This window comes from Podarcis bocagei, assembly GCF_964188305.1.
Source record: "Podarcis bocagei genome assembly, chromosome: 7".
Classification (NCBI taxonomy): domain Eukaryota; kingdom Metazoa; phylum Chordata; class Lepidosauria; order Squamata; family Lacertidae; genus Podarcis; species Podarcis bocagei.
Window position 1 is genome coordinate 50,918,375 of NC_138132.1, and position 12,396 is coordinate 50,930,770.

Here is a 12,396-nt window from a genome sequence, read left to right on the forward strand (position 1 = left end):
CACACATTTTAGCACAACTCTTGTTTATTATTATTTCCTGAAGCTCGTGCAGCTTACTGGAACTGTACTCTTTGGTACAGGCCCTGTAACATGATATGTGCTGCGTCTGGGCTTTTCAGAAGTAGCATGCTTCAATTATAGCAAAATTGGAGCCTGCTCTCTTTCACGGAACAAAAAAAATAAAAGCCAATAGCTTTGTAAGCTGAGGCCAGGAAACCAAACAATGCATTGGGGAAATGTTGTTTGTGCCAAGAGGCTTGCAAAACAGAATGGGGATATCAAAAGGGAATGTGCAAGCAAGGAGAAGTATCCAGGGTGTTCATCTGTGTTTGCTTGCTTGCTTGCAAGGAAGGGAAGCCATTTGGCTCTGGCCTTAGAGAGGATTCATCTCTCCAGGGCAGAAAGCTTGGATAAGAGTTCTTTTCTCAGTTCTGCTTATATATAGACACTTCCCTTCTGCTAAATAGCCTCACGGGCAGCTAGCTTTGAAGGTCCTGCCTGACTCACCATCTTATGGGAGAGATGCAGAGTGACACTGACCAGGAAACCAGGCGGTTGGTGTGGAGAATTACAGTCCTGGGCAGGGAAGTCTGGATCCAGTGGCTCTTCAGGGGCACTGGCAGTATAGAGCTCTCTTGGTGGAAGTGGGAGTTCCTGCCTCCCCTGCTCCTCTGGGTTGGTTTCAGGTCTGAAATATAGGAAGCTGCCTTAGGATGAGCCAATTATTCCACTTTGTTTAATACTGTCTAACACTGATCAGCAGTGTGATGGTCAGAGTGAACCATGAATGTGTTCTTGGGTGCTCTGCCCCAGCGTCCTTTGATTCCAAAAGGATTTTCGCTTCCTTCCCTTCTAGTTGTTTGTGGTGTTCAAAGCAGAGGAGCTGACGCATCATTTGCAGTTGGTCTTAGAGACAAGCGAAGTGAATTGGCACCATGTCCTTTCCTGTGTGTCTACATTGTTAGTCTGTCATCCTCAAGCACAACACTTGATTAAAGGTATGTTTGGAGGAGATGTCTGGGCTGCTGCTGGTCTTTCAAGCGCAGAACCAACGGACATGAGAGGAAAATGGCTGGTGTGATCCAATGCTCACAGCTGCTTGTTTGGTGTTTTAGAAATATTCGCGAATAATATTGGCTTCTCTGCCAAATATTATCAGTTTGACTTGGATGGCTTTGCCAAGTCTCTTCTCTCTCTTTCTCTCTCTCTGAATTTTTAATTTAGCTGTGGGTCATTATGTTGAGACTATTTAAACTGCTATTTATTGCGGCTTAAACTGCCACCTGGAGGGGGGCATATGCTCATATGTTTGCAGTACTGTGCCAGGCCCCATTCTGCAGAAAACGGCTTTTTCCATTACCTTTGGAAGGCTGGAAGTGCATGCTCAGGTATGAGCATTAATATATAGAGATTTAAATGTGGTTGTATAATGTTGGAGCTTTAAAACCCTTTAAGTGGTTATGAGATCAGTACTGTATGTGTTTGCTTACTTTTAAAGAAAATACACATATCCGGCTCTTCTTCTGAAAACCGATCCCAAACTAAAGTTAGCAAACACTAAAAACAATCAAATCAAAATGCTCAGTGAAGATTTAAACTAAAAAGCAACAACACTGTAGCAGTAGATGCAATAGGAGTCTGCAAGAAGAAGAAGAAAAGGACTTCCCCATATTGTAGTAGCAGCATCAGCAGAAATCAGTAACTACCGTATTTTTCTCTCTATCACACGCAGATTTTTTCTCCTAAAAAGGAAGGGGAAATGTCTGTGCGTGTTATTGAGTGAATGTGTGGTCCCTGAAGCCGACAGTCCGGAGTGGAGGGGCAAAAATCAGGCAAAAATCAAATCGCGCGTCTAGGAGAAGGGAAACCTGAAAAGAGGAAGCTGCTGCTTTCCTGCATTCTGCCTCAGGGTCTTACTAATAATAATAATAATATCTTTATTGTCCACCCTCCTCTGTTTCGTTGCTGTGTTTGCTCAAACGGAACAAAGAGCAGGGAAAGCCCCTCCCCTCCAGGCAAGAAGAGGGGAAAGCAGAGCGTCCTTCCTTCTAATTCCTCTCCGTGCTCCAGCCGGAAAACATGCAGGTGGGAGAGAGAGAGAGAGCGCGCTGGCTGGCTTGTGTGGGTGGGTGGGGGGAAACTTTTGCCTTCCTTTCCTCACGTTATAGCCCTCTCCTGCATTCTTAGCCAGCTGCTTCTCTGCACACCCCTCTCGTGCTCCTTGTCCCTTCTGTGTTTTTCCTTCCCTCCCCACTTAAAATGTGGTTAAAAAGCATGGATCCACATGGATCCTCAGGATTTTTGCACTGGGTCACCCCAAATTCACCATCAGATCACATAGCATGTCCATGGCTACAGCCTGCCCCCCCCCAAAATCACGCACCCACTGTTGCCTGGGGCTGCAATGGTGCAAAAACATGGTTACAAAGCATGGATCCACATGGATCCTCAGGATCTTTGCATTGGGTCAGCCCAAATTCACCATCAGATCACATGTCTGTGGCCACAGCATGAAGTACAAAAATGATACATCCACTGTTTCATTCAGAATGTTTTTTCCCTTGTTTTCCTCCTCTAAAAACGATGTGCGTGTTATGGTCAGGTGCGTGTTATAGAGCGGAAAATACGGTACTCTCCTGAGAGAGCTGCATCTTTACCAGGCAGCTAAACGTGTTTAATGATGGTGATAAGCAATTATTCCACAATAGCCATATCACAGCAAAAAAATGACCTTTCTTACGCACCCTCCACACATCTGTCAGCTGAGGGATATGACACAGGAGCTCTGGTGTTGATCATTGGACTAGAAGGGAGACCTACCTTCAGATCCCCATACAACCATGAAGCTCATTGGGTTGTTTTGGGCCAGTGGGAAAGAGTAGCACATTTGCTACTGTGGCCTGTGAACTGAGACAACAGGGTTGTCTGTTATTGTCTACAGCAATTTCCTTGGCATTTTTTAATTGCAAAAAAATTATAATACAAGGGTATTCAATGTCTTGTTTGATCTTTTAACAGAGGGTTGCCTTTTTGTTTTTTTATTAGCATCCAGGTTTCCCCATAGGTATGTAATATTTTGGAGATCTTGTTGTGCTTCTTCTAGACCTCCTGGACCGCCTGTTGAGAAAAGCCTTTGAGGACTATGACCTGGAAAACATGATCACTGCATTCATAATAGTCCGCCAAGCAGCCTTGGAAGGCCCTGCGATATTCATGTCTTATGCAGAATGGTTTAAGGTAAGAGCAAATGGAAGACGCTTCCCAAATAAACTTGTTAATGCCAGACACAAGGACGGTGTGTGTGTGTGTGTGTGTGTGTGTGTGTGTGTGTGTTGAAGGGTATCCAAGCTTCTACAGGAGTGAGCTACTGTACCAGAAACTAGGATTTGAAGGTGCTTTGCATTTGGCTGGGATGGGTCTGAAATCAAAACGGAGCAAGGCTGCATTAGCACAGCAGGAATTTGGCATTGCTGTTCAACCCACACCTTCATTTATCCAAATGGCAAAGGGAATGCGGAACAAAAAACTCAAAATGTAGAAACATTATAAATCAAACTTGGAGTGAAAAGTGGCTGGATCAGCTCCATAGAAGAATCCCAAGAGTGCTGGGGGGGGACCTGTGGCCCCACAGAAGATGTTGGGCTCTAACTCTTCTTGGACTATGATGCATTTTGAGTCCAGCAACATCTGGTGGGCCACAGGTTCACCCCCCCCCCCGCTATAGCCGATTGCAAGTTTCCTACAATGGCCCTCCAGATTGTTTTTAAGCCCACAAACAGGGCATAAGAGCACAAGCCCTCTCCTGCTCTCTCCCCATCCAGTTGGAGAAGGGCCATAGCTCAGTGGTAAAGTATCTGCCTTGCAAGCAGAAGGTCCCAGGTTCAATTCCCAGCATCTCCAGGTTAGGTCTGGAAGAGACTCTCGCCTGAAATCCTGGAGAGCCTCTGCCAGTCAGTGTAGACAATGCTGAGCAAGATGGACCAACGGTGTGACTTGGTATAAGGCAGTTTCCTAGGTGGTGTGCAGTAGCTCTAGTCCTACAGGTAGCACAGTCATTGACACCTTTTCCGCCATGCATTTGCCTTTTCTCCTTTTAAAGCTGTCTAAGTTGGTGACCGTCACTACATCTTGCAGTAATGAATTCCCTCGTCTCAGTGATGGGCATAGTTTAACAGTCTTCTGTGTGTTGCTGTCGCTTTCCAGGCTGCCTTTGGGAGCAGCAGTGGCTTCCACAGTAGCAGTAAGAAGGCCTTAGTCTTCCTCTTCAAGTTCCTGTCGGAGCTGGTGCCCTTGGAAGCCCCTCAATACCTGAAGGTGAGACATGGACAGGATCTTGCCACCTATTTTTAGATTTTAACTGCTGCTTGAACTTCTAGGAAGTGTAAAGTGCTCTATGCTTTTTTTGTTTTGTTCATATGCGTACAAAAAGGCAGCATGCAGTGTACATGTGTACAATAAATCTTGCATCTGTTCTCTGTAGCCCATACCTTGGGAGGGAATGTGCAAAACTGCTAGGGGCATCCAATGGGCGTGACGGCCATTGGCCTAACCTTGATTTGAACTGTCTCTCTAGGTCCACATCATGCACCCGCCGTTCGTACCCATCAAATACCGCCCCTTTCTTCTGGAATACATCACTCTCGCCAAAACCCGACTGGCTGATTTCAAGGTCAGTGAAGGGCTTCTTCCATTTCTGGGGCTCAGCCTCTTAAAGAGGGAGGTGCAGGGGCTCAGTCAGCTACCTGGAACCTGCCTCCTCGCTTGCAGATGTGCAGGGGATGCTGGCAGCATTTGTGCAGGGTACGAAAGGTAAGATTAGCCCCGGAGCTGTCGGAAACCAGTTCTAGGGATGAGTCTTGTTTTGCAGTAAGCCCCCTGCCCTTTTCCACCACCATGCCTTCAGCTGTACTCCTTTTTCTTTCAACTCTTTCCAGGTAGCAATAGAAGACATGGGTCTCTATGAGGATTTGTCTTCTGTCAAGGAAGCTGTGCAGGTACACAAGAACCACCTGGACTGACCCCATAAGTATAATTTCTATGACTTGCTGCTGTGGTAACTTCTCTCAAGTGTAGACTTGACCTTAATAATTGGTTACATGGGGAGAACATTAACAATATGACTTTACAGTGGTGCCTCGCAAGACGAAATTAATTCGTTCCGCGAGTTTTTTTGTCTAGCGAATTTTTCATCTTGCGAAGCACGGTGTCGAGAAAGTTTTGGAAAAGCTTCAAAAATCACTAAAGTCTTCAAAAACCTCAAAAAAGGCTACCACACCGCGTTCTATGAGTTGCTCCTCGAAGTCAAGTCGCAACTGTTAAGAAAAAGGAAACAAACTTGCAAGACATTTTCGTCTTGCGAAGCAAGCCCATAGGGAAATTCGTCTTGCGAAGCAGCTCAAAAAACGCAAAACCCTTTCGTCTAGCGAGTTTTTCGTCTTGCGAGGCATTCGTTTTGCGGGGCACCACTGTACAATGTTTCTTAAGGCTTACAACTGCTACAGTGATGCATCTTAAGGTTATAACATGGAGAACCAACGTGAGGGTAGGCAGATGTTGCTGGACTACAACTCCCATCATCCTCCCTGGCTATTGGCCATGCTGGCTGGGACTGGTGGTAGTTGGAATTGGGTAGCATCTGAAAGGCACCACATTGGTTGCTTCTGAACTCCAACACTAGCACTGCAACATGCATGCTGGACTTGGGGGTGGAGAGGGGAGTAAAAAGGCTCCATTGAAGGGTAAAGTGGGCATGTATTGACTTGGAGAATTTCTGTTCCACCCTTCCACTATTTTAAAAGCTGATATTCAGGGTGGCTTACCTCAATTCTATTATCATTTTATTTATATTATTGCTTGGTTGCTCTGTAACCCTGCACTTTCACGGGTTCTTGGGGCAGCTTAAAAAAAGTTAAAATTGCAATTTAGATAAAAATTAAAGCAAAAACATTAGGGCACCGTAATATAAAAGGAGCCAGTGTAATTTAAAACAAACACGAAGCAGCACAAAAACGTAAATGAGTCAAGGATTAAAAGGCCTGAGAAAATAAAAAGGACTTTGGCTGGTGTTTAAATGACATCAAACACAAACAAATTATGCATTGCTGTAGATAGGACCGGCACAAAGCAGCAGGATCAGCCATTTTGCACTAACCAGGCAAATTAAAAGCCTATCTGAAAAAGGAAGGTCTTAACTTGGGAGCAGAAAATTGAGAGAGTGAGGGGGCCAGCAGTCCCCCTGAAGAGGAAGGGAATTACACGATTTAAATGTGGTCAGAAAGAAGTTGCTCAGAGGGAGTAAGGCGGCCCTTCAGGTAGCCGGGAGCTAAGCCAAGAATGGGGTCTCTCTGAGCACCATGAAAACTACCTTGCATTATCAGTGCCCTTCTTCAGCTTCACATCTGATGAGCAATTACCAAATGTTGAAGCAGGCAAACCCTTTTACTAATCAGAGCTCAGGGTTGGTTTGTTTTTTTGGGGTGGGGGCACATTCCTCCAGGGCTTCTGCTTCAATTTCGGAGGCTTCCCGTGGGGTCTTTCAAGGGCCTAACTTGATCTTGCAGTCCCACTCATTCCCACCTCCCTTTTCCCCTGCACTTTTGATGCTCATTCTCTAATCAGAATCTCACCTCTCCTGACGCCCGCAGGGCTTAGAACTCATGGCCTTACTTTGAAAGGAGGCAAAAGCTTTAATTACACACGGTCAGGGGGGAAAAAGGGTGGGTGACAGCAGCCTTGGGTTTGAGCATTTGCTTGGTAGCTGTAGGTGGGTAGGCTCTGCATGCAGGTGAACTGCGGTGCTCAGCACTTCCTCAGCACTCAGCATTGAAACAGAGGAAGGAAACCTAGTATGGAAATACAGCTGGCAGATGAACAAGGCATGTAAAATGTTTGCAGACTGGTAACTTTTGCGCAGTTATGTACAAGGCAGACAGAAAAGTGTAAGTGGGTCCAATTTTAATCTCCATGACAAAAACGAAACATGACATTCCGGTTCGTTTAGTTTGGACCAGCATTATTCTATTCATTTATTTCTACAACTTTGTCTGCAGTCTGATCAGAGATGCTGGAACTTACTGGTGGAAATGCAGCATAACAAATTTATGTGATACATAAAAGCTGTTTGCTATAGCTATGTTTGTTTTCAGGAAGTTCTTATTTCAATTTATCAGTGTATCCTGCAGGAAAGGTTGCTGTTCATTCCTCTTATGTCTCTGTTGGGCCCTGTTGAATGTCACAGAATTGATTTCCTTGGCTCTTGCTGTTTGCAGTTTTTATTGTGGCTGCTTATTTGTACCAGACCCAAAACAGCATTATTTCTGCCTGACTTTACCCAGAGCAGCCATTTACACTTAACAGCAGAATCTTTAAGTCCCAAGGCATAAAATATATGAAATTTGGAAGATACACTTGAGTATCTTTTACCTGATTGTGATCTTATTCTGCTCCTGTTATGCTGTCTTAGTTCCCCATCACCAAGTATTTGTTATGCAGCTGAACTGGCCATATCTCCCATGGGACAGAAAAAGCAGTCACAAAGCACAATAGAGCAGGAAAGGAAGACTTGGATCAGTTGTGCAAAAAGAGATAAAAAACATTTCTTCTCTCCTCTGTTGCTTCTCTCTCTGTGTGTATGCCAGCCACACTGCCAGGCACTTCATGATGTTGAAAAGGCCATTCAGATATTTGAAAACACTGGAAAGATCCCAACTAGTGTGATGGAAGCCAGGTATGATATCTTCATCTCCCAGTTCCCCCAAATATTCTGTTCCAGGAACATATCAAACAATATAGTCAGGAAAAAAGGCTTTAGAAGAAGAAGAGCCAGAATTGCTGTCTAAAATAGTAATAATAATAAAACCTGTTGGTAGCTGTTTGTCTAGTGTTTGCGGCTGCATGTGGAAAGAATGTGGAAGGAGGAAAAGAGCCAAACACCCATGAATGGTGGTTCCCCAACTCCGGTTAAAAAGGCATCCTTTGGAAACATCCCCCCAGGAACATAAGAAGAGCCCTGCAGGATCAGGCCAGTGGCCCATCTAGTCCAGCATCCTGTTCTCACAGTGGCCAACCAGATGCCTGTGAGGAAACCCGCAAGCAGGATGGTTGAAGTTTCCATTTCCTCTTTTGTTTCAGTGTAGCTCGCTCAGGGCAGGGGGGAAATTGTGGGGCTTGTGGCCCTCAGATTTCAGCCCAGAACTTGCTTGTTCTGTTGCCCTTGTTGTCTTCTTGCCTTGAGGAAGCTGCCGTGGGCTGCAGCTGAGGGTGTGCCTGGCTCCCTGTGAATGCCCCAATAAAGTAAAAAATGTTATTGCGCTCAGGTCCTGTTTGTAGTCTTCCTTGGGGACACCTGGCTGCCCACTGTGAGAGCAGGATGCTGGAGTAAGATGGACCCTTTTTAGTTTGATCCAGCTACTGCAGGGCTCTTCTTAGATTCTTATTCATTCGGTTCTGCAAAGGCTGCTTTGTGTTGTGTAGTCCTTCCTGTGGTGGAACTGCCCTATAGCTAATCATATCAATGGGTTATCATGACGGCAGGCCCACATGCTGCGTTTTTGAAGTACTGTTTTTCTGTGTGATTTTTTGAAATAAAAACCAGTGGGTTTGTTTTAAGGCATTCCTAAAAATGTCAAGATGCACTTTGTGTTCCAGATGTGATTAATTTCTACCGCATCTGCCTTCCTGTGTTTCAGCATCTTCAGACGGTCCTATTACACTTCGCGTTTTATTCCTGCTTTACTTGCGCCACGTGTGGTGAGCATCCTTCTTTTTGTTTCCTCCAATTTTGGGCGGCGAATGAAATTTTTGGAAAGTTTTGGTTGCTTTTCTGTTTTATGTATTCCTAAACTTATAGGTTACTGTTCTATTAAGCACATTAACACTCAGAATGAGCTACAGCATAAAAAAATGTGCATCTAAATCATCAATGTCGAAACAGATATTAAAACACTATTTTTTTTTAAAAAAAATTAATTGCAGCTTCCTGAAACACCCGACTCCCGCATGGCTTTGATAGACTCCCTTAAGAGGTAAGGAAGTGGATTCTGAAAAGCTGAAATTGCTTTTTGGTATTAGAGGCTTCATACGGGGGACGTTTGACATCACCTGATGCGACTTTCCACGATGCTGAGTTATTTCTGTGCCTGCAGCCACGTAATGCAGTGGTGTTACGGTCTTACCACACTTCTGAATACCCCACAGACCTCTCTGCCTCTTGGGTCCACTGTTCTTGGTCTCCAGGTTTCCTTTGATTAACTGCATGTGCAAAAAAATATTCCCGTGTGGCACAAAATGGTCTTTATCTCTTTGGTTGCTTCCATGCTGGAGCTGTTTTACACTTCTTCGGCTGTTCTTTTCTGCACTTATTGAGAAGTGGGATGACAGGGGAGGTTTCAGACAGCGCTTTATAACCAGCAATGCCTTTTCCTATGGCCAACACCCATCTACATAATTGTGATCAAGTTCTGTTCAACAAAAAGTTTTTTCCTGATGTTAATTGAAAGCTTCCTGTTTGTAGCTCTGGCCCATTCTATTGCTTACTTGGTCAGCCAGTAAAAGGGGCAGCCACCTGCATGCCCTGGCTCACTTTAAAACATAGTTTGCATGTGACATGCTAACTGCGTCATGATGGTAACTGGAGGCTGGTTCGGTGGTGGCATAAAAACGTTTCTGTCTCCTAAAACAGGGCTGAGAAAATTCCCGTGAACATGTACGCCACTTATATTGAAGAATGCAAAGCTGTGAAAGAGAAGCTCTTGCAGGGTGAGAAAGATCTATTTGCCTAGTGGTAAGAATGAAGCAAAACAAATGCTGCTGCTTTGCTCACCTCCTCCCAGGTATTAAAACAAATACGATAGTGCCTCTTTTGTGGTTGTGTAATGGGGAAATGCATTATGGAGGTGCTGGCATTTTCCTTGCTGCAAAGAGAAAGGGGGGATACTGCTGCTGAACCACAAAAGTGATTCAGTGTGGAGCTTCCATGCCTGTTAATCTGCAATGTGGGCTGTGCAAGAAGCTCCCTGTGTTTTCTGGTACAATTCTGACAAAAGATGAACTGGAGCTGATGCGTCCTGCTGCTGCCTCTAAAGAACTCTGGACCTTTCTACTTAATGTGAAAACTCAGATGCTGCTCTCAGGCTTGGGCAGCTTGAGGTCCTGAGTGCCAGAAATCAAGGGTGAAGTGAAGCTTTTTAGCAGCTTGCAGCAATCAAAAGGAATGATTTGTGTTCCAGATAAAGTGGGGACACTGGCCCCTAGTGGCTTTTCCATTAAATTCCTGGTGCTGTAGCAGAAGTGAATAAAGCGATTTAGCCTGCTTTTGTCCTTTAATGCATCTGGCTTGATATCGATGGAATTGCATTGCCTGTTAGCTCTAAAACGATCGCTGTCTGTTATATGTAGCCTTGGGGCATCACGCCAGTGAAGCAGGATTAATGAACGGTGCTGCTAAATTAGCCTGGAGACTTCGCTGTGCTGAGCTGGCTTAATACTGATACGTATGTGGAGATAAATTTGTTCAATTGCACAAATTCCAGTCCATTCTTTAGGTTGAGTGCCCTAAACCAGACCTAGAGAGGTGGTGCTGTGAGTCACTGTAGGTCAATAGTCTGCATACTGTCTAAGAACCTCGTTAAAAATGTGGGCTGTTACTCTTGCAAATGCTCTTTTGAGGTTGCTCCATCAAATTAGTGGGGCTTCAAGTTGACAGTGTTTATATTACAGGCTGAACTAAAATGCACTTCCCATTGGGAGGAGGGGTAGCGAGACTATAACTCATTGGTGGAGAGCACACACTTTGCATACAGAACATCCCAGGTTCAACTCCCAGGCATCTGTGGTTAAAATGGGATCTGTTTGCAAGTGCTGATGAAAGACATTTCTCTGCCTGGGACCCTAGGGGTGTGTAAGGTTAAGGACTTTTATATTGGCCCAGGCATTTTGGATGGAATTGTAATTGGAGCTGCTGCTTTCTTCTTGTTGTCCATAGTTTGTAAACATGAGTTTTTAATCTGCTTTTTCATTTTGCTGTTGCTTTTATATTGCATTTATATTTATTTAAACATTTTAAAACTCAACTTGCATAAAATTACAGCCAGGTGGCAAACGCCATTCAAAATTATAGTAAGAATAATAAAAACATCACTAAAATACTGGTTGGCAAAAAGAAATTCACATGGCTTGTCCGAATAACACAATTTTTAGGATATCTCTGTAAGTTGGCAGGAATGATTCCTGCCAAACCTCTAGTGGCAAGGAGTTCCACAAAGGCAGGGCTTGCTGCACTAAAGGCTCAGTCCCTAACAGAGGCTGACCAAACCTCTGGGGTGTGGGGAACCCCAGGAAGTGGCCCATCAGAAGATCTCTGTGACTGAGGTGGAGCATAAGGAATCAGATTGTTCTTAAGGTACTTGGGGCCCAAATTCTTCAGGGCTTTGTGAATTAGCACAAGAACCATGAACCTGGTCCTGCAGCAAATTGGCAACCAGTGTAGCTCTCTCAGCAGAGGAGTTCCCGTCAGCCTGCTCCTGTAAGCAGTCTTGGCCATTCATATATAGCAGTTTGTATGTTGGGTAAATAGCTTGCACCATTTTGTACGCTGCCCTAGAACCTTCTGAAGGGCAGGTAAGAAACATTTTAAACACAATAGAAAATTCTGGGCTAACTTTACAAATAGCTTGATCCTGGCATAAGACAGCAGCAGCTTCTTGTGTTCATCAGATGAATCAATGGAAATTGAGGCAAGTGATCTCAGGGAGCCCTTGGAACTTCTAAAAGCTGAACTTGACACACTGAGGCTGCTTATTACAGACCAGAATAAGCATGATGGTAAGTGAAGGCAATCGGGTGGCAAACGGGGAGAGAATGGGGACGAAACAGCACAGAACGCGTCTGCAAAGCTGCTTTGGCAGATGACTTGAGCCTGTGTCAGACGTGTGATATGTTTGTGGGCCTCACGCATCATCAGCCAACTTCAGGGGTAAAAGACAACCCCAAGGGGGAGACTGCAGATCCCTGGGGTAGCTGGTTGGGCAAGGGGAGATGAACCAGGCATGACAGTCCAGAAGGTGCAACCTGGCCTACTCAGGGGGTGGCCAAAGGGCAAATGGAACTGCTGTGGTGGAAACTGTCACGCAGCTCCAAGTGGCCACAGTGGGAAGAGGTGGTGTGAGGGCTCCAGCAGGATATTATGTCATCCCCTTCGACTTAACATGGCTTGTTTTGGTCAGTGGGCCAAAGCAAAGCCATTGGGAGAAGCAGGTTGGAGTTGCATCTTGTGTGTGTGTGCGCACATAAGTTGTCTGATTCACTTTAATTTCGAGCATCTAGTATTTGGCAAATGATGTGCTTTTTCTTGGCTGAAAAAGACCCGCCCACTTTTTTGGCTTGCTAGATGCAAGCCTG

General features: G+C 45.0%; 1 protein-coding gene across 2 annotated transcripts in view; it reads left to right on the forward strand.

The window, feature by feature from the left end:
- Nucleotides 1-12,396, forward strand: part of FANCA (FA complementation group A) — a 38,492-nt gene that overhangs the window by 12,812 nt on the left and 13,284 nt on the right. For both annotated transcript variants that reach the window (XM_081203759.1, XM_081203760.1), the window contains exons 13-22: nucleotides 857-998; nucleotides 3,104-3,237; nucleotides 4,204-4,314; nucleotides 4,574-4,669; nucleotides 4,935-4,994; nucleotides 7,638-7,726; nucleotides 8,688-8,748; nucleotides 8,974-9,023; nucleotides 9,680-9,756; nucleotides 11,713-11,820. In XM_081203759.1, coding sequence (XP_081059885.1) covers nucleotides 857-998; nucleotides 3,104-3,237; nucleotides 4,204-4,314; nucleotides 4,574-4,669; nucleotides 4,935-4,994; nucleotides 7,638-7,726; nucleotides 8,688-8,748; nucleotides 8,974-9,023; nucleotides 9,680-9,756; nucleotides 11,713-11,820 — 928 coding nt within the window. The remainder of the gene's footprint in view (nucleotides 1-856; nucleotides 999-3,103; nucleotides 3,238-4,203; nucleotides 4,315-4,573; nucleotides 4,670-4,934; nucleotides 4,995-7,637; nucleotides 7,727-8,687; nucleotides 8,749-8,973; nucleotides 9,024-9,679; nucleotides 9,757-11,712; nucleotides 11,821-12,396) is intronic.